This window comes from Podarcis pityusensis (assembly GCF_964106645.2).
Source record: "Podarcis pityusensis genome assembly, chromosome: 2".
Taxonomy (NCBI): domain Eukaryota; kingdom Metazoa; phylum Chordata; class Lepidosauria; order Squamata; family Lacertidae; genus Podarcis; species Podarcis pityusensis.
Window position 1 is genome coordinate 36,749,690 of NC_138029.1, and position 25,092 is coordinate 36,774,781.

The window sequence follows — 25,092 nt, forward strand, 5'->3', positions numbered from 1 at the left end:
CAAGGACAGAGAAGCAGACAAGGAGCACCTACTTACTCATCGCCCTTGTCATACCCGTCTCGGACCGGGGTGCCCAATATGGCGGATCTCAGCATGATATAATCTCGTAGATCTGAAGGGATGAAAATGTAGTGGATGTCCTGAAGCAAAAATAGGGGAGGAATGCAAAACACAGAATAGAAATTTAAGAATTGCACGTGGCACCCACAACAAAATGTTGCTGTATGGGTTCCAGGGTGTCAGCCAGCCATAGATAGACTCTTTTCCAGATACTCCATTCCTGGCTCCTGGTTTTCCATTCCCACTCACCTTTGAAGAACAGATAAGATTATCGATGTACATACCTTGCCCTGTGGTATCTGCGTGAAGCCATATTCTGCATAAGCAATGAGGGAATTCTTCATGGTGTTTACTGTGAAACCATAGAAGGAGATTTTCGTCCCAACATCTTCCTCGAAGCCTTTGATCACTGCCCCATTAAGCCTGTAAGGGGTATTTTCAGACATACATAGGTGTTAACCAGAAGAAACAACAGATTCAAGTTTTTTTTTCCGTTTGGCAAGCTCTCTGACAGGGGTTTTGGGGGAGCATTTTACACCTATACCCATCCACAAATTGGATTTGGGTCCCTCCTTAAGAGGAAGGGATGCCGATCCCATTGTACCTGAAGACGAAGTCATGAGCATCTATCTCCTTGCCTTGACGAGAGCCGTTCAGAATCCCACCGTTCCCAACCACAGCACAGCGGCTGCAGCCATCAGGGAGCCCGGTCTTGCTGAAGAGCCTGCCGCTGGCAGAGTCATTGAGGAGCTGCACGGTGGACGCAATTGCTGCCAAGCAGAACACATAGATGCACATCAGGAGAAGGGCGGTACCAAGCACAAAAGGCTGATGGATGTGTTCCCTCTCTGCCACCCCAATGATTGCTTGTGTCATTCTTTGCTGCCAACCACTTTGGGCAAAGTGGATACAGAAGGAACTATGAATCTCAGAAACTGACTAGTTCAAAACAAATGATACGAGCTAGTTTGTTTAGGGTGCACTACATCAGGGAATTGAACATGATGAGCTTCTGATCTGTTTGACTTCCACAGACCCGTGAAACATCCATGAATTGAATTTTGGAACAGCTTGATATACATAGTATGTTGAGGATGTCTTAACGTTATCTCCACCAAATAAAACAATGCTTACTTATTTCCCCAGCATAAAGCAGCTTTTGGGGTGGGGGTTCTTTTGTTCAAAATTGATGAGTAACAGTTCACGATGAATCAATTGAGAACTGCAGCAAGTTGATGAATGGCTTTGAGTCATTGTTTTGAATAACTCATTTTGTGGTAGCTCAAACTCCTGCAGATAATAGAGATGAAGCGTTTGTTTGAGGTGCCTTAGTTCCTTCTCTTCCCCCTTCTTCCAGATGGAGCTCCCCACTTTTTCCTCTCAGTGATACCGTCAGGGCAGGACTATGTGGGCTGAAGGCACAGCGCCCCACTTAGCAGGAGAAGCCTTCAAATGCAGCAGAGTGGGTGTTCATTTTGAAGTAATACACACCACCATCTAAGGCAAGGCCACCATCTAAGGCATTTTTATGTGGGTTCCTCTCACTCCCATCTGTCCCACCAACATGAAACACGCAAGTAGGACATAAACTGGGTCTCACCCTAGAGCCCGGACACTGAGGTCCAGCTCCGAGGGCCTTCTGGTGGTTCCCTCACTGCGAGAAGCGAGGTTACAGGGAACCAGGCAGAGGGCCTTCTCGCTAGTGGCGCCCACCCTGTGGAATGCCCTCCCATCAGATGTCAAGGAAATAAACAACTTTTAAAAGACATCTGAAGGCAGCCCAGTTTAGGGAAGTTTTTAATGTTTGATGTTCTGTCGTGTTTTTAATATTCTATTGGGAGCCGCCCAGAGTGGCTGGGGAAGCCCAGTCAGATGGGTGGGATAATAATAATAATAATAATAATAATAATAATAATAACAACAACAACAACAACAACAACAATAATAATAATAATATACACAGAGTGGACCCACTGAACTAAATGAACTTAAGTTGACTGATTTTGGTGTGTCGGCTCTGAGCATGACTTAAATTGGATGACATCCACTGAACAGCTGCAACCCTCCAGATGTTGTTGCACTCCAACTCTCAATAGCCCCACCCAGAGTCCAAAATTGCTTAAATGCACTACAGTTCCCCATGCTACCGGTTACAGAGTGGGGTGCAGGGAGCTGGGGAGCCCCAAGAAAGGTCCTTTGCCAACGTGGCTTCTGTGCTGAACTCATCTCAAGGCAGAAGCTTTCACACTTCCAAAAACTCTCTGCAGCCAGTTTCCCCCCTACGCTGCTTCTTTGATTTGAAGCATGTCCCACATTCACTTTCAGTTAAGAGATTCAGGACATCAGCTGGCCAGGCAGACAGCGTGCCTGGCAAGAAAAGGAAGAGTGGGCAATGTGGTAGGAAGTGAGATAATGCCCAAAAGCCAATGGCCATGAGCAGCAGCGGCGGCAGCAGCGACAACAATGGAGTAGGTTGTGCCAAATGCTTTTGGTTCAAGTTAATCATCACAAAGACACTGGGACCTTTTATTCGGGCAAATGTCACAAGGCGTTGATACCAGCGTTTTCAAAGGCTTCCTCTCCCTTCAGATCTAAGTCTTTAAAGAGATGCCAGAGCCTGTGTGGAGCCCGCCGTCAAGATGACGACACTTGCAAACATTGGGACATTGATGAAAGTAGAACGTTGAAAATTCATTTGGGTTTGAGCAGCTGATAGATGAAGAAAGACTTGCTTTTCCTTTTCTTCTGCTACCTATTTCCCCATGTCCTTCAGTTGTTGCTGATTCAGAGAAGGCACCTTTTTTTATATAGGAAGCTCACTGAATACATGCAGAACGAGCAGAGAGGAAGGATGCTTCTTTTGGGTCACATAAATTGTGAACAACATCACTCCTCAACATCTGATCAGGGGAGGTATATCATTCCTGATAAGGATCAGTCACCCCCTTCCCCATCACCTCAATCTGGATCAGGCAACCTGGGTATGTGATGTACTCCACTGGCTGTGGGGCAACTCCCATGTGGGAAGCACCAAGAAGTAGCAGTGGCATGTGGGCATAAAGAGGAAAAGAGATTCTGGGTGCAGCTACAGATAAGATGTGTGGAAACTACAGGCAACAACACTGATCCTGGGCTTTAGAGCCTTTAGGTGCCCTCTCTCTCCAAGTCAATAACAGTGATTCAGCTGTCTGGAAGCCAGGGAAACACTGCCAACCTGCCCCACTGTCCGTTACTGGGTTACATGAGAAATCAGGGATAGGGGACCATTTCACCCCAATGGACCAGATCTTTATTTCTCAGGGCCAACTTTGACAGCTGGGTTGAAGAGAGGGGACTGTTTTCTTTTGGGGCAGGGATGTGGTTGTTTTTTTTAGAAGCCCACCTATGTTATCAAATCATTCAGCACATGGAAATTCTCAGCATTATCTCTGGTTGTGATCCACGGAAATAAACACAGATCAAAATATATAAATGTATGATTAGGCAGAAACGGGATGTGCACACCGGGTTAAGGCACAAGCCATGGCTGATCGTGAATGAGGAGCACATGTGAGCGGCACGCCCTGCCTTATCACTCCTCCCCTAGCGCAAGTGGAGCGAGGAATCATGAGCCACGACCTTACTATGCCATGCAAACTTAACGCTCGTGGTTTATTTCTCTCAAACAAACCATGACGGGGAAGCAAAAGAACAAAACATTGGCTTCAGATACTGGTTTGTTTGGAGACAAACACCTGGCTTAGAGGTCCCAGCAAGGCAAGGGTCATGATGTGTTGCTCATGCCAGGGGATGAGTGAAGCGGGAGCGATTTGGCAGCAAGCTTTTATTGCTTACCATGTTGTCCAAACATGACTGCTGAGGTTATGAGTACCAGCATCAATTCATGGAGTGTGCCAAGAACAATGCCCCAAGAAAGGATGTATTCTTGCTTCATGTGTTCTATTACCATCTGGCAGGCACTGGATGGTATGAAGTTCCCTGGGCATTACAAAAAATTGCCATGGGCAGTCGCTTGTTCGCATCAAGATTGGTTCATGTTATTTATGCCACCAACACCTCCTGGAGCAGAGCATTGTGAGCCTGGTTTAGAGCTAGGGTAATTAGATCACAGTGCATGCATCCAATGTAGCATACAACAGAGTAGCCCTCTAGAGCTATGTCCCCAGCCCATTACCTGTATATGACAAGCCACGCCAGCCGTAGGGGACTTTGTGCTCTTTTAGCTTCTCCCAGGTCTCCGGGGTGAAGTGCTGCTTCTCCATCAGCACCGGGATGCCAAAATCAAACTGCTTCCTCATCGTTGGGTCCACCTTTACTTTGGACTTCAGTGAGTGGGGACACAAACCGGACTGAGAAAGGCTTGGCGTGAGCAAATCCTAAAGTGGTAGAAGTTAACATCCGTCAATATTTCTTTGGAATGTCTACTTAGGTAGGTCACAGAGAAAACTGGCAAAGAACATAGAACAACCTTAACAAAGCCCCAAATTATATACAGGAGTTCTCGGTTACAACACTACAAACACATGTTCATTGATGAAAACATTCCTGCACTTGGAAAACTCAAATGCTGAGATCAGGGGCGATTTTGCCAAATCAAGCAAAGAAACAGAACTTGAAAAAGCCTGTTGACATCTTTGGTTCTTGCCCAATGGCAGTGACAGAACCACAACAGACCACTGAACCCAAAGGGGAGGAAACAGTAGTCGGAGCAACGTTGTACAGAGGTTTGGGCTACACCCTCTGGGTTTGCTTAGCCTGAGCAGCTGCGCTAAACGTAATGTGGGATGAAGCCATGCAGGAGACTGGAACAGCCCTGGTGGGACAGGTGGGAAGTCAGGTGTGCTGAATCAGTGCATCTGATCTCTTAACAGTTTTTCTGTGTCCTGAGAAGGGGTTGCTGGATTTCTGTTGTCTGTTAAAACTTCCAGTGGGCAGCAGCTATCAGGTCACTAGTTCAGGGAATTACGCCTGTACCGAAGGTACATTGTTTAATTAGTTGACTGTTAAGGGTTGATGCTGCTCAGGACTAAACAAATGTTCCGCCCACACAGACACAACCCACTTGTGTAGCAGTTTTGCTTTGCTTTGCCCTTTCTTTGGGGTCAGCTCTTTCCTGCATCCCATAACACTTGATGGTACAGGAAGGAAGGGAGTGTATGACTATTTTCAAGCTGCACTGAATATTGAACAAAGAAATGGTGGAGGAGTATTGCAAACACCAGAGTGGGGTGGGGGCAAGAATCAGGGTTTAGGGAACCGTTTTTCTCTTCTCTTTGTGGGTCAGAGGAGAAAGCCTAAGATTTGTGGTTCTTCCTCCTTTGTTGTGACTCACGAGAGGAAAAAAATACATGTTCTGGGATGTGAGGTTGGAGATCAACGCTTTTTCACTTCTCGGCAACTCTGTAAAATAGCATTCCATACCGTCATACAAGTCAGATAATTTAGTGCACTAAACGAAGCATTCCAAATTTACTTCTATGGATCCGCATGAGCTTAAAGTCAGATGTTAAACAGCAGCGAAGAATCGTATTCCTAGCTCCCACTGTTTGATGCATTTGCACTGGCTATGTAAATACGCTGCCCATGATTAAAAGCCTGCCATTAACATCAAAGGCAGATTCACACGGGCTGCACGGATGACATCTGCTGCTAGACAGATGATTTGAATGTCAAAATTTGAATTCCAATTTTGGGGGCCAAATACCAATTTTTAAAGTCAAATATGGATGGTATTTGAGTTCTGATGAGAACGTCCAAGGCAAGCATCAGAATCCAAATATTGTGCAGCAGAGTCAACCTAAGCATGCTCGTGGCTGGGTTTAGTTTTTTTAAAAATATATTCAACTCATAGCCAAAAACATCTGCAGAAATTCTGATTTTATTTATTTTGACGGGATACCTTTTCAGATGCCGCTCTTGCGCAATGACCCTCAAAGTGGCCTACAATAAAAATAAAGTGAAGCAGCAGCCAAATTCTCTGATAATTTCTGTGATCGCAAGGGTTGGCGTGAGGATAAGGATACTGCTGGCTGTCGGTCAGAGTGAAAAAAGCATTAACCAGGGAAAGTGATATCCCCCTTAGGAAAGGATCCGACAGATGGAGGAATGGGTTCTTTTCAGACAAAGTTACTGGACAATACAGTTGTTCTCCATTTACTGTGCACATTTCAAGGCTCCATGTCTCTGGAGCTCTCTCCCCAAGGAAGTACACATGGCCCTACCTTTGTTACCTTTGCAATATACCTTTTCAAAAAAAAAAAAAAAAAAAGGTTGCAGACTGTGTTTACTAAGCAGTGTTGTGTTGGGCTTTTAAACAGCTGTTGTGAGTATTTAGTTCTTTCACTGGTTTGTTTCATAAATCTATTTTTTTTTCAAAAAGCATGAATGGCCTTTGACTTGAAAGGCAGAATGTAGATTTGTGGGTGAATAAGATACATGAAGAGGGACGCGGGTGGCGCTGTGGGTTAAACCACAGAGCCTAGGACTTGCCGATCAGAAGGTTGGCTGTTTGAATCCCCGCGACGGAGTGAGCTCCCGTTGCTCGGTCCCTGCTGCTGCCAACCTAGCAGTTCGAAAGCACGTCAAAGCGCAAGTAGATAAATAGGCACCACTCCGGCGGGAAGGTAAACGGCATTTCCGTGTGCTGCTCTGGTTCGCCAGAAGCAGCTTAATCATGCTGGCCACATGACCAGGAAGCTGTACGCCGGCTCCCTCGGCCAATAAAGCGAGATGAGCGTCACAACCCCAGAATCGGCCACAACTGGACCTAATGGTCAGGGGTCCCTTTACCTTTAAGATACATGAAATAGACATCCCTGCAGATTTTGCATCAGTTCTCGGCAACTGCCTTTTCCTTGCAAATTACTGTATAATGCTGAATTGACCAGGAAGATCTAGGTTCAAAATCTACTTAAAGCATACTAGGAGATTTTGGGCATGTCACTGATGCCTTGCAGTAACCCTTTCTTCTCTCTCTCTTTCTCTCTCTCTCTCTCTCTCTCTCTCTCTCTGTGTGTGTGTGTGTGAAAGAGAGAGAGAGGGAAAGTGAGCAAAGCATCCTAAAGTATTTTGTTTATTATGTTGAATTCAAACTTAAGTCTTACTCAGAGTAGATCCCTTGAATTCAATGGGATTTAAATTAGTCACAACTAAGTTTAGCTTTAAGCAATTATTAATATAATTTATCATTATAAATTCTAAACTATTACACACACACACATGCATTATATGAATATGCTACACATTTCTCTGTTAAGTCTTAAGATATCATAACCAAATTCTGCAGGATGGTTCCCAAGATCAAGGAAAAGCTTTTCATCTATGTCTGGGGACATCAGGGTGCCATTTTGAATCGAGCTGGCAGACTGAGCCTTTCAAAGCTTCACTGATTTTAACCAATGATTGCAAACCTATGCTGATTTGTTGTTGCTGTTGCTCCTTAGAATCCCCAAAGATTGCCAGGTATGAGGTATTCAAGTCCTGTGGATTTCAGTGCGTCTGCTCTAAGTGTTAATTGAGTGAGACCATCAACTGATAAGTTTTCACAGCATGCAACCCTTTTCCACTAAGCACACCTGACGCTAAGGCACTCTGTGGCTTAGAAGTCCAGAATTTCATTTTCAGAGGTTGTTCCTCTTGGTTGTAAACTAGCAAGCAAGAAAGTGAGGGATATACCTGTATTCGTGCCATGCCTGTTCCAGAGACATGTGGTCAACCTCTCTAACTCTGAATTAGAAACAAGTGTTGTGGAAGATTAACTCTTAGGATGTGAGCCTTGAATAGCAGAGAGTAAATAGTTTTGTCTTTATTTAGTTTTTAATGTTTGATATTTTGCTATGTTTTATATGTGCTGTAAGCACATTATGATGATGATGTCTGGGTGCTGACCTGCTTTTGGGAAGGGGACAAAGGGCAAGGAAGTCTTTAGAATGAAGGATGGACTTGTTACCTTCTCCTTAGGATGATTAAGAATTCCTCTCTCAGATGAATTTTTGGTTGGGTTCCCCCTAGAATGAAAACAGCAGGAAAAGGAGACTGACTTTCACGCACAAACATTTGTTCACTGTATACTGAGATGCCTACACTATCCAACAACCCTTTCTAAGGGTTTGCTCAACTTCCAGTGATTTAGATATGAAATCTAGACCCTTTTATAGCCATGGGATAGTTACAGATTGATGAACCTGTTGTACTGGGTCTGTCCCATTGCCATCCAGCCCACAGGAAGCATTAAAGAGCATATATCAACATTGCAGTGCACTTATGAAGATGAAACCTGTGATACTGTTTGCCTGGGGTGACGATCAGAATGTTCAGTTGCTCAAGGAACTAAAGACTTGGTAGTTGTAATTCTGTGAGGAAAGGGGAAGTTGTCAGCATGGCTGGATTTAAAAGGTTGCATGTGGCAGGTTAGGAATTGGGAAGGAAACCTGGATGCTGGGAAATCAAGGGCCAGGGAGTCCAAAGACAAGAAAGATGAAGGAAGGAAAGGTGCAGGGCAAACCATGGAATATGAAAGACAAAACTGGGAAGAGGGGGTTAGGGCTGCAAACTACTGTCAGAAGGGAAGTGGGCAAGCCTAGGACACTGGGGAACTGGGGGTCAAGGAGTCAAGAGGGTTATTAGCCAACATGGTGCCCTCAGAACCCTCTGGGCTATAACCCCCAGAAGCTCCAGCCTAAATCCTGACAGGGCAAATCTGCTAGCTGTGACTTATCTCGGCCCTGACATCCCTCTAGGGGCAAGAAGGACCCAGAAGAAGTGGGTGACTGAATCAAATGCATCGATTTTAAGTAACCACCCAATTCTCTGGCAACATTTCTGTGAGGAAGGGTTCACTCCAGCCTCACTTACCTCTTTGTGATGCTTTCTCTGGGCAGACTGTGGTTCCTGACATCTTGGGGAATTTCTGCTTGCGCTGGCCCCAGTGTCTCCTGCTGCAGCAGTCTGGAATACAGTAACAGAAGCAGGTGGAGAAGTTATGTATGGAGTTCTCATTTCATGCCAGCATTCCTATAGGTTTCGCCTCCAGAGACATCCATTTTATTCCACATCCATGATTATTTGTGCCCATGACACTACTGGATCAGTCACACACAACCCCACTATCAATACAGTTTGCATTTCTAAATGATTTGGGATGGTTTGCATGAAATAGTCCATGCATATCCCATAATCTCCTGCTGAAATCCCATAACCTTTTGTTCTGGATTATTTGTTCTGGATTATGTTCTGGATTATTTTTGTCCTAGGTTTGTTGTACCGTAGCCCCTACAGACAGCAATGACCACCTCCTAGTGGAGCAGCAATAAAACTGCTAGCACATTTGCAAAGCTAAGCAGGGTCCAGTATGGGTTTCAAATTGGATGGGGAACCATGTGTAGAGATTGCTGAAAAGCAGAGGGTTGGGCTAGATGACCCTCAGGGTCCCTTTGAGTTCTATGATAGCACTGGGGAAGCATTGCAGAACAAACTCAAGCAGGATAAATCCACCACTAATGCACTTATTATTGTGTCAAGGACACGCTGCAAAGTGTGCCTGCAAGAACACCAGTCTGGAGAGGCCCTCAATCTGAGCTGCCACATAGCTCAGTTCTTAGATCTTGCAAACTTTGTGTGACTTTAGCTCTGAGGTATGTAGCTGTCAGTGTTTAGCAAAACTCTTGAATTAACTCATAATTTAGATGCTGAGGAATAACGTGTTCCACCCTAAAGCATGGCAGCATGAAGCAATTCCTCCCCCTCCCCCCAGTTTTTGAACAACATCTTAACTATACAATGAATTTAGATCTTAGAACACCAGTGCTGGTTTCCTTGTTTTTACATTGCAGGTGAAGTAGAAACAAGCATGGAGAATGTGGAGTTCAAGTACAGTGATACCTTGGGTTAAGTACTTAATTCATTCCAGAGGTCTGTTCTTAACCTGAAGCACCACTTTAGCTAATGGGGCCTCCTGCTGCTGCCATGCTGCCGGAGCATGATTTCTGTTCTCATCCTGAAGCAAAGTTCTTAAGCTGAAGCACTATTTTTGGGTTAGCGGAGTCTGTAACCTGAAGCGTATGTAACCTGAAGCGTATGTAATAGGCACATTAAAAAAACAACAACACAACCTTCTCTACTGGACTTCCCAGTGCTTGTAGGGATCCCAGTTTGCTCAAACTTGGCCTGAGTTGGTAAAAGGATCCACAAAGAAGGAGCAAAAGGCATTTGGGGGGCGGGGCGGGGGGAGCAAGGGCATAAGGACACGTTCCAACAAGATGCAGAAACTTGCAACGACAGAGTCTTGTTGTAAAACTGAAACCGGCCCATCCACATTTTCTTAGCTTGAACCGGTGTGATTTGGCAATCTCTTGCTTGGCGCAGGGCTGTTTCTCAACCATGCCTTTTGCAGAGGTGAGGTGGTTAGAGTGCCTCTCTATGGCTCTAAAACCCACTAAAGCAATGAAGCGCACTGGGCTACTGAGAGGATAAAAAAGGAAGGGATGAGGATAAAATGGGGAGAGAAGCAGAAATGCTGCCTTGAACTCCCTGGTAGTAAGGCAGAATATCTGTGTAACGAATGAACCAATGAATAAACAAATGTTATAAGAAAGATGCGTGGCAAACCTACATCTAATCAAACTTCTTTGCGCTGCCCAACTGCCTCATATTATTAGGCAAGGCAGGAACATTGTTGACTTGAATGGCAAGCCAGACTTCTTCCTGTTCCTACAAGGCTTAGCGGGCCAGAGACAAATGAGACATGCTGGCCCTGATTCAGGGACATTCCTGCACAACAGCAGGCTGCCTGCCGGAGGCTTTGCAGGATGATCCCCCTCCTTCTCCCCATCAAAGAGATGATTAACGCTGTCAGCTTAGATTGGAACAGCCCTTAGACTTCGCCACACACAATCTGCACATGGGAGATGTGAGCTGGCAACTCTCATCCTCTGCCTGGCATTGCATCTGTGGCAAAGGAACACAACACCTGCACAATGCCTGGCCAGGTGCTGGATCTAGGGATTTTGCATGCAGATCTGCTCCTCTGGATCTGAGTTCCCATACTTTGCCTTCAGTAGAATACCAAACTCCAAGGAGTGTGGATTTTTATGTCCAGCTGCTTAATATTGGTATTAAGTATCCAAAGCCTCCTTTGTGGCTCTGGGCCAGTAACAACAGGTATGAATTTATGGCTCAGATCAGTGCAGCAGATCACCTCAGCCATTTGGATCATGGAGGATGTCTGTTGAGGGCTACTAGCCATGATGGCTATGTTCCCCCTCCACTGTCAGAGGCACTATGCCTCCAAACGCCAGTTGCTGAATACCAACCCTATTCATGCTTCCCAATATCACCGACTGGGGGAGTACTAATGCACTCAGGTCCTGCCTGTGGTTTTCCATAGGCCTCTGGTTGACCACAGTGAAAACAAGATGGCGGACTAGAAGGGCCATGGGCCTGATCCAGCAGGGGGGCTCTTATGATCTTATCAGTGTTGGTGCCAGGGGTCACCACTCTTCTGCAGGGCCCCCACTTCCAATCTCTGGAGCCCCTTGGCCCCACTTCCCTGTTCACCTACCTAACCCCTTTGACAATGCAAGTGGCGACTCGAGTGAGGAGACAGAGCAGCATGCTGTCCCTTGGGGTGGTTGTGAGGCTGCAGCCCGGAGAAAGAGGGCAAGCAGATGGAGGCAGCAGTGAGGAAGGCATGCCCCCCCCAAACCTGGAACCGACGCTGACTTGGATGGTCAGCTTGTATCAACCTGCAGGATAGGAGCAGGTTGAATGGGATGAGGAGGCAGGGAGAGCTGCTGCCAGAAATGGCTTTTGTTTTGTTTTGCCGTGGAGACCACCCCACCAACCTCAGTCTCCCCTCAGTCAGCTCCTCACCCCATACCCCTGATGGCATTGCTTGTAACCCTCCTCCTCCTTAGGTTGTGTACATACATTCAAAGCACATTCTTTCCCTCAAAGAATTATGGGCATTGTGGTTTGTTAAGGGTTGCTATGAATTGTAATTCTGTGAGGGGTAAACTACACTACCCATAATTCTTTGAGGGGAAGAACGTTGCTTTAAGAGTGTCGTGTGTACACAGTCTTCTTAGTCTCAGTGTTGCCCTTGAGGATGGGGACAAAACTAGAATTACCTGTCTCTGCCTGTCTCTGAAGGGCAGCGGTTGCATGCCCACTGTTGGTCTCCCTGCCACTCTCAATGGGCATCAGCCCCCGCTGTTTATTTTAAATCTGCTATGGTCGTCTCAGCGATCTCTAGAGAAACCATATTTGCATTTCTGAACGTTACTGTTTGTTACTATTTAAGGACTATTGTTGCTGCAAACCTAACACAGTCTGACCGTGTGTTACTTCTTTGCCTTGCAATAATTGCTCAACCAGTACATTTTTACATAAAGGGATTATTACAAAAGACGCAAGTTTTCCAGTCCACGTTCTTTGGAAAGCGAATGGAACAACTCTCCAGCCTTCTCTCCTTGGAAAGAAGCGGCTGTGAACGTCTTCCACTATCGGGGAAACAAGGAGCACAAAGTATATTTGGGAAATCCAAAGGGTTGATCCAGCAAAGAGCCCAGTTAAATTTATTGTGGATAAGAAAACAGCTTCAGGATCCCTGCCCCATGCAAGAAGATCCTGACTATTATTAATCTGACTAACTTTATTCTGAAATAAAATCACTCACAGGGCCCAATCTGGAACATGCTTCTGGATCAGGTTCCTTTTTTCTGCTGGAAAATGCCCCTTCCCTGGCTGCTATTTGTTCCCGAAGGTGCTGTTGGCAGTAAACATCCATTTGGGTTGCTGAAGTATCAGCCATAAGATTAACAATTTGCAGGAGAAATCAGTGCAAGACTGACCCCAATCAAACATGCAGTACATTCCACACTGAGGCCCTGAAACTGGATTTTCTTCCAAATGATAGTGGTCAGATGAAGGATTATTATTATCATTATTATTATTTAAAGCAAGCATGCTACTGATCTAGAGGTGTCCATGAGAATTTCAAAGGAATTCTACTTGAATGATTTCAAAAGGAGGCACCAGTATGAGATGCTGTATTACTTACTGAGCAAGGAATCTTGGCCGGAAAAAAGACAATGGCTTCATTTCCTACAACAGCATAACTCAGTTTTGACAAGTTGCTTGCATCTGTCACTGCTTCCTGTAAAGAAGCACTTGAGCTTGTTTTGAGCAACTGTAATTCAGGCACATCCAACTGGTTGATCGCTGGGCCACTGCAGGTCGATCGCGGGATTAAATAAATTGGGCCATGACAGCTCTGAGCACTCCCCTCTAAAAGAAGCTCAACAATTTTGGGCACTCCCCCCCCCCAAATAGCTCAACAACTTTGGGCACTCCTCCCAAAATAAGCTCAACAACTCTAGGCAATGGCAATGGGTAGAACACTGCCTTTTTTATACTGGGAGTAGATCACAGTCTCTTGGGAGTTATCTGTACTTGTTGCATCTCATTGCTTCCAATGTCTATGCACTTTGCATGTGTATAAAAAGGACCCCTGACAGTTAAGTCCAGTTGCGGTGCTCATCTCGCTTTACTGGTCGAAGAGCCGACGTTTGTCCGCAGACAGCTTCCGGGTCACGTGGGCAGCATGACTAAGCCACTTCTGGCGAAACCAGAGCAGCGCACGGAAACGCCGTTTACCTTCCCGCCGGAGCAGTACCTATTTATCTACTTGCACTTTGACGTGCTTTCGAACTGCTAGGTTGGCAGGAGCAGGGACTGAGCAACGGGAGCTCACCCCGTCGCAGGGATTCGAACCGCCGACCTTCTGATCGGCAAGCCCAAGAGGCTCCGTGGTTTAGACCACAGCACCACCTGCGTCCCCTTGCATGTGTATACATACCTACAATTGAAGATTAATATTACCATTCCTGCATCTGATGATGTGGCCACTAGTCCACACAAGTTCATGCTAATTTTTTAATCTTTAAAGTGTCACAAGACCCTTCATTGTTGTTGTTGTTTGCATATTTAAGGTAGCAATCCTTGCACACTTACCTGGGAGAAAGTCCCATTGAATGCAGTAGGCCTTACGGCTGAGTAAACATGCATAGAAGAAGAAGAAGACGAGGAGGAGGAGGAGGAGGAGGAGGAGTTTGGATTTAATATCCTGCTTTATCACTACCCAAAGGAGTCTCAGAGCGGCTAACAATCTCCTTTCCCTTCCTCCCCCACAACAAACACTCTGTGAGGTGAGTGAGGCTGACAGACTTCAAAGAAGTGTGACTAGCCCAAGGTCACCCAGCAGCTGCATGTGGAGGAGCGAAGATGCGAACCCGGTTCACCAGATTATGAGTCTACCGCTCTTAACCACTACACCAAACTAGGATTTGTTTTCACCTCTAGGTTGGTGAGATTTAAGCATGTGCTTCACTCCTATAGTGAAACAAATTGAATGTCAAATGTGCTCAAGTATCACTGGATCATGCCGGAGGTCTGGACAAATCAGCATATTTGCATGTGAAGACCATTATTTTACTGTACTTAAAGGAGCAAGTAGTTACAGAGTTATTGTAAAAAGTACAAGAAAGAACAGGAAGCACTTTGAGCCTGCATACATACCATCGATTTAAAGGTTACTGGAAAATGAAGCACTGTGAGAGATAAACTACAGTTCCCAGTACTTTTTTTTTAGGGGCAGGGATGGTGCTTTAAATGTATGGTGTGTATACAACCTGAAACTCTATATAAATATTATTATAAAATTGGGTCTCCCAGTCTAACTCAATTAAAGTACTGTACAAACATAGACACTAACAACTGCCACTTCTTATTCAGAAGGACAGACAAATCTGTCATTCAGATTCTCATTTTTCCCAACCTTAAGTTCAGTTCATTCCATTTTCACATCCATTTGCCATTTTCCCTTGAAAAAGTCCACATGAAGATTCACAGTTCACACACATTTCTTTCGATCTTTGTGTGCAATTTTGTCCAATATCATTTTTGCAAGCAATTTCCCCAACTATGTTGCTTTGCATACTATTTCCATATACCGTAGTTGTGCACACTTTTCATTGGATAACTGCAGCACAAAATTTGGGGAAGTGAGAATTCTGAAGGGTATCTTATTAGTACAGGAAGTGTGAATTGGGTCATTCATATCAACTTCTTCCCCACCCCTACTCAGAAGTAAATCCTACTGTATTCAACGGGGCTAACGCACAAATAAATGTGGGTTGCAGCCACACAACCCCTAGCTATTTTGTTCCTACTTCTTCTTTTCCAGATGCCTGTTTTGTCTTGGATCTTACCCAGCCACTGGTAAACCTGAGGTCAGGCAACTTGGCTAAGCCCTTCTCAGTCAACAGCTCCACCTCCCTACATGCTAGATGGGTCATCTTGGAAGAAGAAGAAAGAGGCCCATTCATTGGGAAACAGAAGGTTGACTTCAAAGCAACTCTCACAGCAGCCTGCCCAAGTTTGGGTGGGTGGGGAAATCAATATCACCATCGTGTATCTGTGAAAAATGCTTTATTGTGGATTAGACAAGGCACATGTTGTTGAAGAGGCATTTACTGAAATATGAGCTCTTGCTGATAGTATACTCGCCATCCTGGCTTGAACTTTCTGCAAGGCGTCGCCCCAGACCTGAACTGGCTTTAGGGTTGAGTTTTAATGCGGCTCTGCCTAGTTAACACCTGCTTCCTCTTTAACAGAGCCCATCGAAACTAAACATGGGCACAACTGGAAGACAGGCATGTACTCCCTTGCAGTAATCTGGAGCTGCCACATCCACTGCAATGTGCAAATGAAGCTCCAAGCACAGACTGCTTTGTTCATTGCAACAGAGACAGCCAACCTCCATGTACAAAGAATGGAAGCACAGATTTTCTCCATCCGGCAAAATGAATGGATTGGCTCTCTGTGTGTAGGTGTTTGTGTAGACCAGAGCTCCCACAACCATCAGGCATTGAGGAGCATGGCAAAATAATTTCGAGGAACCACAACGATCTTCTAGTCCAACCCCCTGCAATGCAGAAATCTTCCACCTGGTGCGGAACTCGAACCCACAACCCTAAGATTAACAGTCTTGTGTTTTGCCAATTGAGCTATCCCTCAGCTGCCCCTTCTTCAAAAATAGATTTTAGGGCTGTATATAAAAAGAAACGTAGAATTACAAAAATAAATAATGCAATAAAATGAAGAGGAATAAAACTATCCAACCAGTGTGTGTGTGTGTGTGTGTGTGTGTGTGTGTGTGTGTGTGTGTTTTGGGTAAATAATAAAGTTGCAACCTGGCACCGAAAATAATAAACTGTTGGCATCCAGGTGCCAACCCAGTGAAGGTCATTTCTTTTGGACATACAGCCAATGTACTTTTCCTGCAGGTGAAACAGACTTCCTCTGATGACCTGGGTGCATAGGCATTAAGAATTCAAGCCATTTCCCCCCACAACTGAAGTCAGTGGGGCTTGATGGATTTACAACCCCGTCCATCTAGATGGACAGGTCTGTGGCTTGGCCTTAATGAAAGGACTCCTGCCCTTTGCACAACAAGTCTTTCCAGGAAGGCCACCAAGAACTTTTCTCACAACAGGCTTCAGGGGGATGTCTGCCACAGGCTACGCACATGCAGAACTGAAGAAACACGATCTGCTCGCTCCTCTGTGTGAAAATCACCATTTGGGTGTCACAAAGGTTTCCTTGTCTCTCTTTCTGCTTCTTCAGACTGGCCCTGGCCAGAAGGTCAACCCCTTGAACTGCAACTATTGGAATGGATTCTAAAACATCCCCCATCAGAGGAATCAGTCTCCACATGCTCAGAAATATAGACCGGAGACTTTTTCAAAGCAAAAGGGGTGGTTTAAACTTATCTGTGAACTGGAGCAGCCCTGTTTGTTTTTGCTCTGGGGTACAAGTCCAGAATCTGGGTTCAAATCTCCACTCAGCCCTAAAGCTCACTAAAGTGACCTTGGGCCAGTAGCTTTCTCCTGGCCTAACCTACCTCACAGGGCTGTTGCGAGGATAAAATGAGGAAGGGGAGAAACTTATATGCTACCTCGAGCTGTTCAGATGAACATTTGAATCCTCAATAACCAGTATGCACAACCCTTCTCAACCTGCACACTTATGTGTTTTGCAACATATGTATTTCTATGAATGTCTGGTTTTTGTTCTGCTACTGTTCTGCTTGTGAAAGGATTATTCATACAGCCAGTGCAAACAATGGCAACGGGGCAAATGTTGGGCTCTGCCTAAGCTACTGGTGGGGCCAGAAAGGAGAAACATTAAGAAGGGAACCTCATGCAGGAGGCAGAAACATCAGCATAAGAGTTACGAGTTTGCTTATGAAGCCTGGAGGAGTAGGATCTTCTGAGTGGTTTACCCAATGATTTCTAAAAACAGTGGCTTCGTACGTACGCAACCTTTTCTTCTAGGACTCCCATGTCTTTCACTGCTGCATGGTAGGCAGCTCTTTAGGACATCTTTCTTACATGCCTAGACCAGGGGTGGCCAACCTATTCTATTATTTAAGCGACGTGGGTGGCGCTGTGGTCTAAATGATAGAGCCTAGGGCTTGCCGATCAGAAGGTGGGCGGTTCGAATCCCCATGACAGGGTAAGCTCCCATTGCTCGGTCCCTGCTCCTGCCAACCTAGCAGTTCGAAAGCCCATCAAAGTGCAAGTAGATAAATAGGTAAATTTACCTCCGGCGGGAAGGTAAATGGTGTTTCCGTTCACTGCTCTGGTTTCGCCAGTCATGCTGGCCACATGACCCAGAAGCTGTACGCCGGCTCCCTCGGCCAGTAAAGCGAGATGAGCGCTGCAACCCCAGAGTCATCCGCGACTGGACCTAATGGTCATAGGTCCCTTTACTTTTACTATTCTATTATTATTATTATTATTATTATTATTATTATTATTATTATTCTATTTATACACAGCTCATCTGACTGGGTTGCCCCAGCCACTCTGGGCGGCTTCCAACATATATAAAAACATAATAAAACATTAAACATTAAAGAACTTCTCCATACAGAGCTGCCTTCAGATAGCTCAGGGGTTGGATAACTCCATACCCGCCAACATTTCTCCAATGAAAATAGGGACATCCAAAGGAAAAGAGGGACATTCCGGGATCAAATCAGAAACCAGGATGACGTCTGTAAATCTGGGACTGTCTCTGGAAAATAGGGGAACTTGGAGGGTCTGCTACACTGAGCCTGGAAATAGCTATCCTGAGTGTCCCAGTCTGAACCTATGGTTTGCCTATTCTAGCTCATGAATGCGAAAGGTCACCCAAAGTAGTGACAAGGCTACAAGGGAGATGCCACCCAGAATTGTCTCCGGCACTAAGCGGAGGAGATGTTCACATCTGGAGTTAATGATTTCAGATATCACAAAAATAAACGCAATATGTCCATCTGTTACAACTTGGCAGGCACCGGCTTTATGCAAATGATGTGCAAAACCTGTTAATTACAATTAGCTCAAATATACAAATTAGATGCCGGCACCTGGATATCGTATGTTGCCAATGTGGTTCTCAGAGCTGTTCACCCCTGATCTAAAGGGACCTGCAGCAGAAGTCTATACAACTTATGGAAACATGTATTTGGATTTAGCCTTGCGAAAATGACTTCTAACAAATCTGTCTCACTCAGACATGTCTTTCTTCCCCATCACCTCCCCTGCAAGCTTCTTTCGGATGTCAAACCCAACGAGAGCCAAAGCATCAATCAGATTTTCCCTCGAGCCGTCGCCAGGAAAGAATGTCTACTGGTGTGGGTATTGTTATAGCTAACCTACATCTGTTTTCTTAAAATTAAAAACAGCAACAGCATTTTCACACTTAGAAAATGCAATACAAATCCACTACATAAATGCATTTATTATTACAAGGGTAAGAAAGGTAAAGCTATTATATTGCTTGACTTCCAGATTATGGATTAATTAAATTGATTTAATTAATTTCTTAAATTCTTATGGAGCAGCTACATCACCAAATCAACCCCATGGTCCTTAATCTGTAACTACACACACATACTGGACTCCAACAACTTAAACATTCCTTAGTTTTCTTGCTTTCTCAACATGGTTGTTCATTTTATAATCCCAACCTGCTCCTATAACTTCCTTATCAGGTCTGTTTTACTTGGTCTTGCACTTTCCCCTTAGTTTTTAGCATATCCTATCATGACCATCATAGGAATGCATCATACCCGCACTTGGTAGGTCGTTAGGGTGCTATATTTTACATAATAAAATGAACAAAGCAAAGCGTCCATCTGAAATGCATCTTTAAGCATATTAATCACCATATGCTAAAAGCTCACAGCCTTCTGGCATCTCCATCCAATTTGATATAAATCTTCCCTGACCAAGTGCGTTGCCTTGAGGTCAGATTCGACGTTGGCTTTACCAGAAATAAATTATTTGAGTTAAAACTATTGCTTCAATTACCCTCCACATTCTACTTTTATTATGACACCATGTAATTCCGTTTTAATCAGTAAACTTGTTAAAAGCACGCAATTGACTCAATTGCAAAACTCTGAATAAGTGGCTAATGTGTAGGGCAATTGAAGTTTTGTTGTGGTTACCTCAGTGGCAGTTCACAGTTACCATAGTTCCTTGAATTACAAAGCAATAAGGGCAGGTCTCGGCCAGGGTCATTTGTGTGAAAGACTTGCGCCAACAACAGTCAATTTTTTTGTCTGACAGAAGAAAACAGGATTAGGAGCCGCGTGTTAGACCTAGGGAGGGTTAGGAATAGTAGTCTAATTAAATGTATCAGGCAAGGACCCTAGAAATTACATCCTGATTTCTAGGCACTGCCTGTGGAGATAGTGGGTGATCTGTATGCAGAGCAGGGAATCCTGCAAGGACTGGAATCAGCAAATAAAAGGAAGAAGTGGAAGCTAGAGGCATCTAAATCAGTTGGTTTTGAGCTGTGTTTTGAGATCTTTTGGGGGGCAGCCACAGATAGGCTCCTTGCCAAATGTTGTGGTGCTCTATTTAGACCAAGGTTCCCCAAACTTGGGTCTCCAGCCGCTTTTGGAATACAATTTCCATCATCCCTGACCAGAGGTCCTGCCAGCTAGGAATGATGGGAGTTGTAGTCCAAAAACAGCTGGAGACCCAAGTCTGGGAACCAAATTTGTGAACCAAGTTTGTCCAAGGTACCGGACAGTCAGCATCAGGAAACACAGCAAAAAACAGTGGTCTTATTTAGCAGATATTCAAAGGATCTGACCTGATTTTAGCTTCTGGAGCATAGTCCCAGGAATGGCTGAGTGATGAGGGCAGCTGTCGCCAGGGATGGACTTTGATAACATGGTGCCCTGAGCAAGGACAAAATTTGCCCCCTACTTTAATATTTCTTATTTTCACAATAATTTCTTTTGGTACAGTTGCATTTTTATTCAGTAGGTTCCCGTATTAATATAGGTATATTATTAATAAATAATAATAATAATAATAATAATAATAATAATATTGTTATCATTATTGTTATTATTATTTTGCTCCCCTTTGGTTCAGCACCTTGTGCAGGGGAGACACCCACACCGCCCTAAATCTGGCGCAGCTCTTACACAGTTCCTCAAATATGACCCAGTATCTGGGGGAAATTATCATTGTCCAAAAGCACAGCAAGTGTTATTTTTGGTTAAGTAGAATGTTAGCTAGGTCTACAAGGGAGCAAGATGGCTGTTACGAAGCATCCTCAAAGGAAGTCTTTATTTCCTCCGGTCTTCTCCCCTAAGGCCTTGTGCCTCTGAAGGCATTGCTTCATCCAGAGAAAGGAGCTTCCACCTACAATTTATTGCTATTAGGAGCACAGTAGACGTTACAGACAAATGTGTGTAATAAATCTTTCTTTCTGACAAATAACTGGGGGGGGGGGAGGTGTCAGGGAACTGCCATCAGTACTGGAGGGAGAGCGCAAAAGCTAGAGGGATTCCAGAGAGCGTCCAGGGATCGGGAGAAGCAGCCCATCTTCTGGGGAAGAGAATCAGCGTAGCACCAGTGGAGAAGGGGGGCAGGTGGGGGAAGTGGTGAGGTGGTCCCATGACTCCTTGCCTGGGACCAGCGGGGAGAGTAGGGGTCCTCCGCTGCCCACGCCCTCCCTGCGCAGAAGGCTTTCGCGCAGAGAGGGTAGGCGGAGACTAGGCGTCAAAGAACGTCTTTGCTGGAAGAAGTTTAAGAAACACCCACTCACGGATTCTGCCAGCGACTGAGTCAGCCACAGGTGAGTGGCTGTCCGGACAGAGGAGGTTCACTTTGGCAGCCCAGCCAGGTGTTTGCACCCAGCCAGGGAGATAGGCATCTGCTTACGCACGAGCAACCCCTAGAACCATTACAGGAGGCTGCTTAATCCTTTCCCCACTGGCCATTTCCCTGCTGAAAATAGTATATCTCTCTCATCTCATCCACCAGCTTCTTTCTCATGGACTCATATAATTTTAGGATGAGAAGAGACCCCTGTGAGGTTCCATATACAGGCAAATGTGCATGTAACTCTATGAGGCTGCATTTTAATGTTTTAATGTTGTATTTTAGTCTTGTTTTTTAAGCTGTATTTCAGTCAGTTGTTTTTATATTTGGTGTTAGCCACCCTGAGCCCGGTCTTGGCTGGGGAGGGCGGGGTATAAATAAAATTTTTTATTATTATTATTAACTCTACAGGTGAACACCAGCTAGAGGCTGGAGCAGAAAAAGGGACCTTCCCCTCCACAGCTCATCTGATACAAATCCCAGCCTCCGAAGGCTGTGTTTCCCTGTGCTCTAGTTTTCATTAGGAGCATTTAGCTCGCCCTTAGTTGGCCTAGAAATTGGGGTCAATTTGGATTTGATATCCCGCTTTATCACTGCACTAAGAAGTCTCAAAGCGGCTAACATTCTCCTTTTCCTTCCTCCCCCACAACAAACACTCTGTGAGGTGAGTGGGGCTGAGAGACTTCAGAGAAGTGTGACTGGCCCAAGGTCACCCAGCAGCTCCGTGTGGAGGAGCGGAGACGCGAACCCGGTTCACCAGATTACGAGTCCACTGCTCTAGTGCTCCTTGCCATTTGCTTTCTTTGTAAGGAAAAACTCTGGTGCAGATTTACCAGATCCTGCCCCTCTGAAAACATACAGTGAGGAGGAAGTCACTTTGATGTATAAAAAGAAAGAGAGGGGAAAAGAAGGAATGAGGCCCAAATGTTTATTTTGCAACTAGACTATACGTATACCAGCAGGGCAATGGTGTGGGAAATGGAAAGTTCTGATAAGTGAGTTGAGATGAAAAACTGAACTTTCCATCTCAATAAAGATAGGACATGTTATTACCTCCTATCATTCTGAAAAATGCTGGGGCAATTGTCATCCATCTTTCAACTGGAATTGTTGTGGGGTGGTGGGGAGGGGAGGTTGGATAAGAGATATCAGAACTTCGACCCTCACAGACCTGACAAAATGTGTTGTTTGCTCAATTGAAAGGAAGAGGTTGGAGAACAGGCTGGGCAGTTATGTCTCCTAAACTCCAAGGAGCTACCCTGAAGGACATGAACAGTAAAGAATTGCCCACAAACTCTGGGGTTGCCATATTTCAAACCGTGAAAATCCAGACAGTTTGAGCTTTTTTTAGTTTTGCCCAAAGTGGTTCAGCTTTTGGGACAAAATTGCTAAAAAAAAACCAAAACCGTTTTTGAGCTACTTTTATTTTAAAAAGGCACTGCCGACATCGGCTGCCGTACGTCCGGGTTTTCCAGGACATCAGTGCCGATTTCTGCCTGGACACTGCTGGTGACTGCAGTATTCTGGATATATCCGGCAAAATCTAGACGTATGGCAATCCTATAACTGAGAACTTTTCTGTTTTACAACAAAGACAAATGTGTCCATTTCACTTAGTCATGCTGAGAAGGTTGGGCCATAGCAGAAAAACTGAGGAGGAAGAGGGGGGCAGAGAGAGCTCTTAAACCATACGTAGCTTGGATATGGAATGCCTTTCAAGTTCTTGAGATAATGGGCAGTATTCAACTAAACAAGTTTGTGAACAGAATGACTTTTCCTCATTGGAGGATGGGACTTTCCCTCCCCTCCTCCCCCTGTGCACACCATGCCATCTCCCAATCTGCTCTGGAGGATTGGAGGAAACCCCAGAACATATTTAGATGGAAGGGGGGTGGGGAGGGGGGTAGCCCAGTTCATAGACTCCTAGAGTTGGAAGGGACCACGAGGGTCATCTAGTCCAACCCCCTGCAGTGCAGGAATCTCTCACCCAACATGGGGCTCAAACCCATGATCCTGAAATTAAGAGTCTCGTGCTCTGTCAACTGAGCTATCACGCCTGGCAATTGTGCAAGCAAAAGTTGTTCTGCGACTTAGCAGAACATGTACGTTGGACATGACCCATTCAGTTCAGGAATGTCCCTCCTTCTATTGTATGCCTCAGAACATTGGGGGGTAAGGCTCCTCCATCAGCAGAGGTGGCTAAGGCTGCGTGGAGGGGACATCTCCACCCCCACCCAAATCCCGCCTCCGGCACAGGTGATCAGAGGCTTGGATTGCTCTGCAAGAAAAGGGGTGCTTTTTTTACAGACATTCCCATTTTCACTATGCCATGTCCCAGGCTTGCTCAGCAAAGAGGCCCAGCAGCGCCAGTTCCGGAGGGCCAGCTCAGGATCCAGTGGGTCCTTTGCTGGCCTAGCTCAGCCCCCTGTCCAGCATGCAAGATGCTGTCTTTTGGGGGCTCCAGCGACTACCAGCGGTAACTTCCACCCACCTACTGGGGTCAGGGAAGCACAGATTCAGATTCAGGGTTGTTTTGTAGTTAAAACCACAAACTGCGGGTGGAATTCAATATAAAGCCAAGTGGGGTATCTGTGTATGGAACAAGGTCTGCTCATACAGCAAGACCTTTCCACTCTCTCCTTCCCCCAGGAGTGCTCTAGACCAGCCCTGGCGATTCCCCCAACCTGCCACTGCAGATTTAGAAGTGCAAGGGGAAAGCCCTGTTGCATGAGTGAATCTCATTCCATGTACACAACAACTTAGTTGAGTCCCACTCAAGTAAGAGTAACCCTTAGTGGGTTACACTCAACTAACTTATAAACTAACTCATAGTGGACCCAATGAATTTAAGGGACCTAAGTTAGACATAAGGGACACTGGTGGCGCTGTGGTCTAAACCACAGAGCCTAGGGCTTGCTGATTGGAAGGTTGGCAGTTTGAATCCTCGCGATGGGGTAAGCTCCTGTTGCTCGGTCCCAGCTCCTGCCCACCTAGCAGTTCGAAAGCACGTCAAGTGCAAGTAGATAAATAGGTACCGCTCCGGCGGGAAGGTAAACGGCATTTCCGTGCGCTGCTCTGGTTTGCCATTTATTCATCTTCTTTAAATATATACTCTTATGAAGCTGCAGGTTATTACAATAATCCTGCCAATGTTCTTATCTGTTTACAATTTACAGTCATACCTCATGTTGCGTCCGCTTCAGGTTACGCGTTTTCGTGTTGCGTGGCGCGGCAACCTGGAAGTACTGGAACCGGTTATTTCCAGGTTTTGCCACTCGCGCATGCGCAGAAGTGCTAAATCGCCTCGCGTCAGTTCCGTGTTACAGATGGGCCTCCGGAACAGATCCCGTCCTTAACACGAGGTTCCACTGTACAGTGGTACCTCAGGTTACAAACGCTTTGGGTTACAAACACTTTGGGTTACAAACTCCACTAACCCGGAAGTAGTACCTCAGGTTGCGAACTTTGCCCCAGGATGAGAACAGAAATCACACACCAGCGGCGCGGTGGCAGTGGGAGGCCCCATTAGCGAAAGCACGCCTCAGGTTGAGAACAGTTTTGGGTTAAGAACGGACCTCCGAAACCAATTAAGTTTGTAACCCAAGGTACCACTGTATCTGTAAATATTCAATAAACCATTTCCATTCTTTTATTTTTAAAAAGTTATCTTAATGAGTTTATTCTGAGAAAACATTTGTTCAAAACAACCCCTATGCACTGGCCACCCCTAACTCAAAGCTAAACTATGAACCTGCTGAGTGAAGTTAAGGAATTCACTATGTCTCACCTCCTGCAAGTA

The 25,092-nt window shown here is 45.3% G+C and overlaps 1 protein-coding gene across 1 annotated transcript in view; it reads right to left on the minus strand.

The window, feature by feature from the left end:
* Nucleotides 1-25,092, minus strand: part of ST6GALNAC2 (ST6 N-acetylgalactosaminide alpha-2,6-sialyltransferase 2) — a 33,845-nt gene that overhangs the window by 6,091 nt on the left and 2,662 nt on the right. Inside the window, exons 2-7 of the mRNA XM_080997062.1 lie at nucleotides 8,914-9,006; nucleotides 8,009-8,066; nucleotides 4,235-4,436; nucleotides 665-830; nucleotides 345-483; nucleotides 37-140 (exon numbers count right to left, since the gene is read on the minus strand). Of these exons, the coding sequence (XP_080853188.1) occupies nucleotides 37-140; nucleotides 345-483; nucleotides 665-830; nucleotides 4,235-4,436; nucleotides 8,009-8,066; nucleotides 8,914-9,006 (762 nt within the window). The remainder of the gene's footprint in view (nucleotides 1-36; nucleotides 141-344; nucleotides 484-664; nucleotides 831-4,234; nucleotides 4,437-8,008; nucleotides 8,067-8,913; nucleotides 9,007-25,092) is intronic.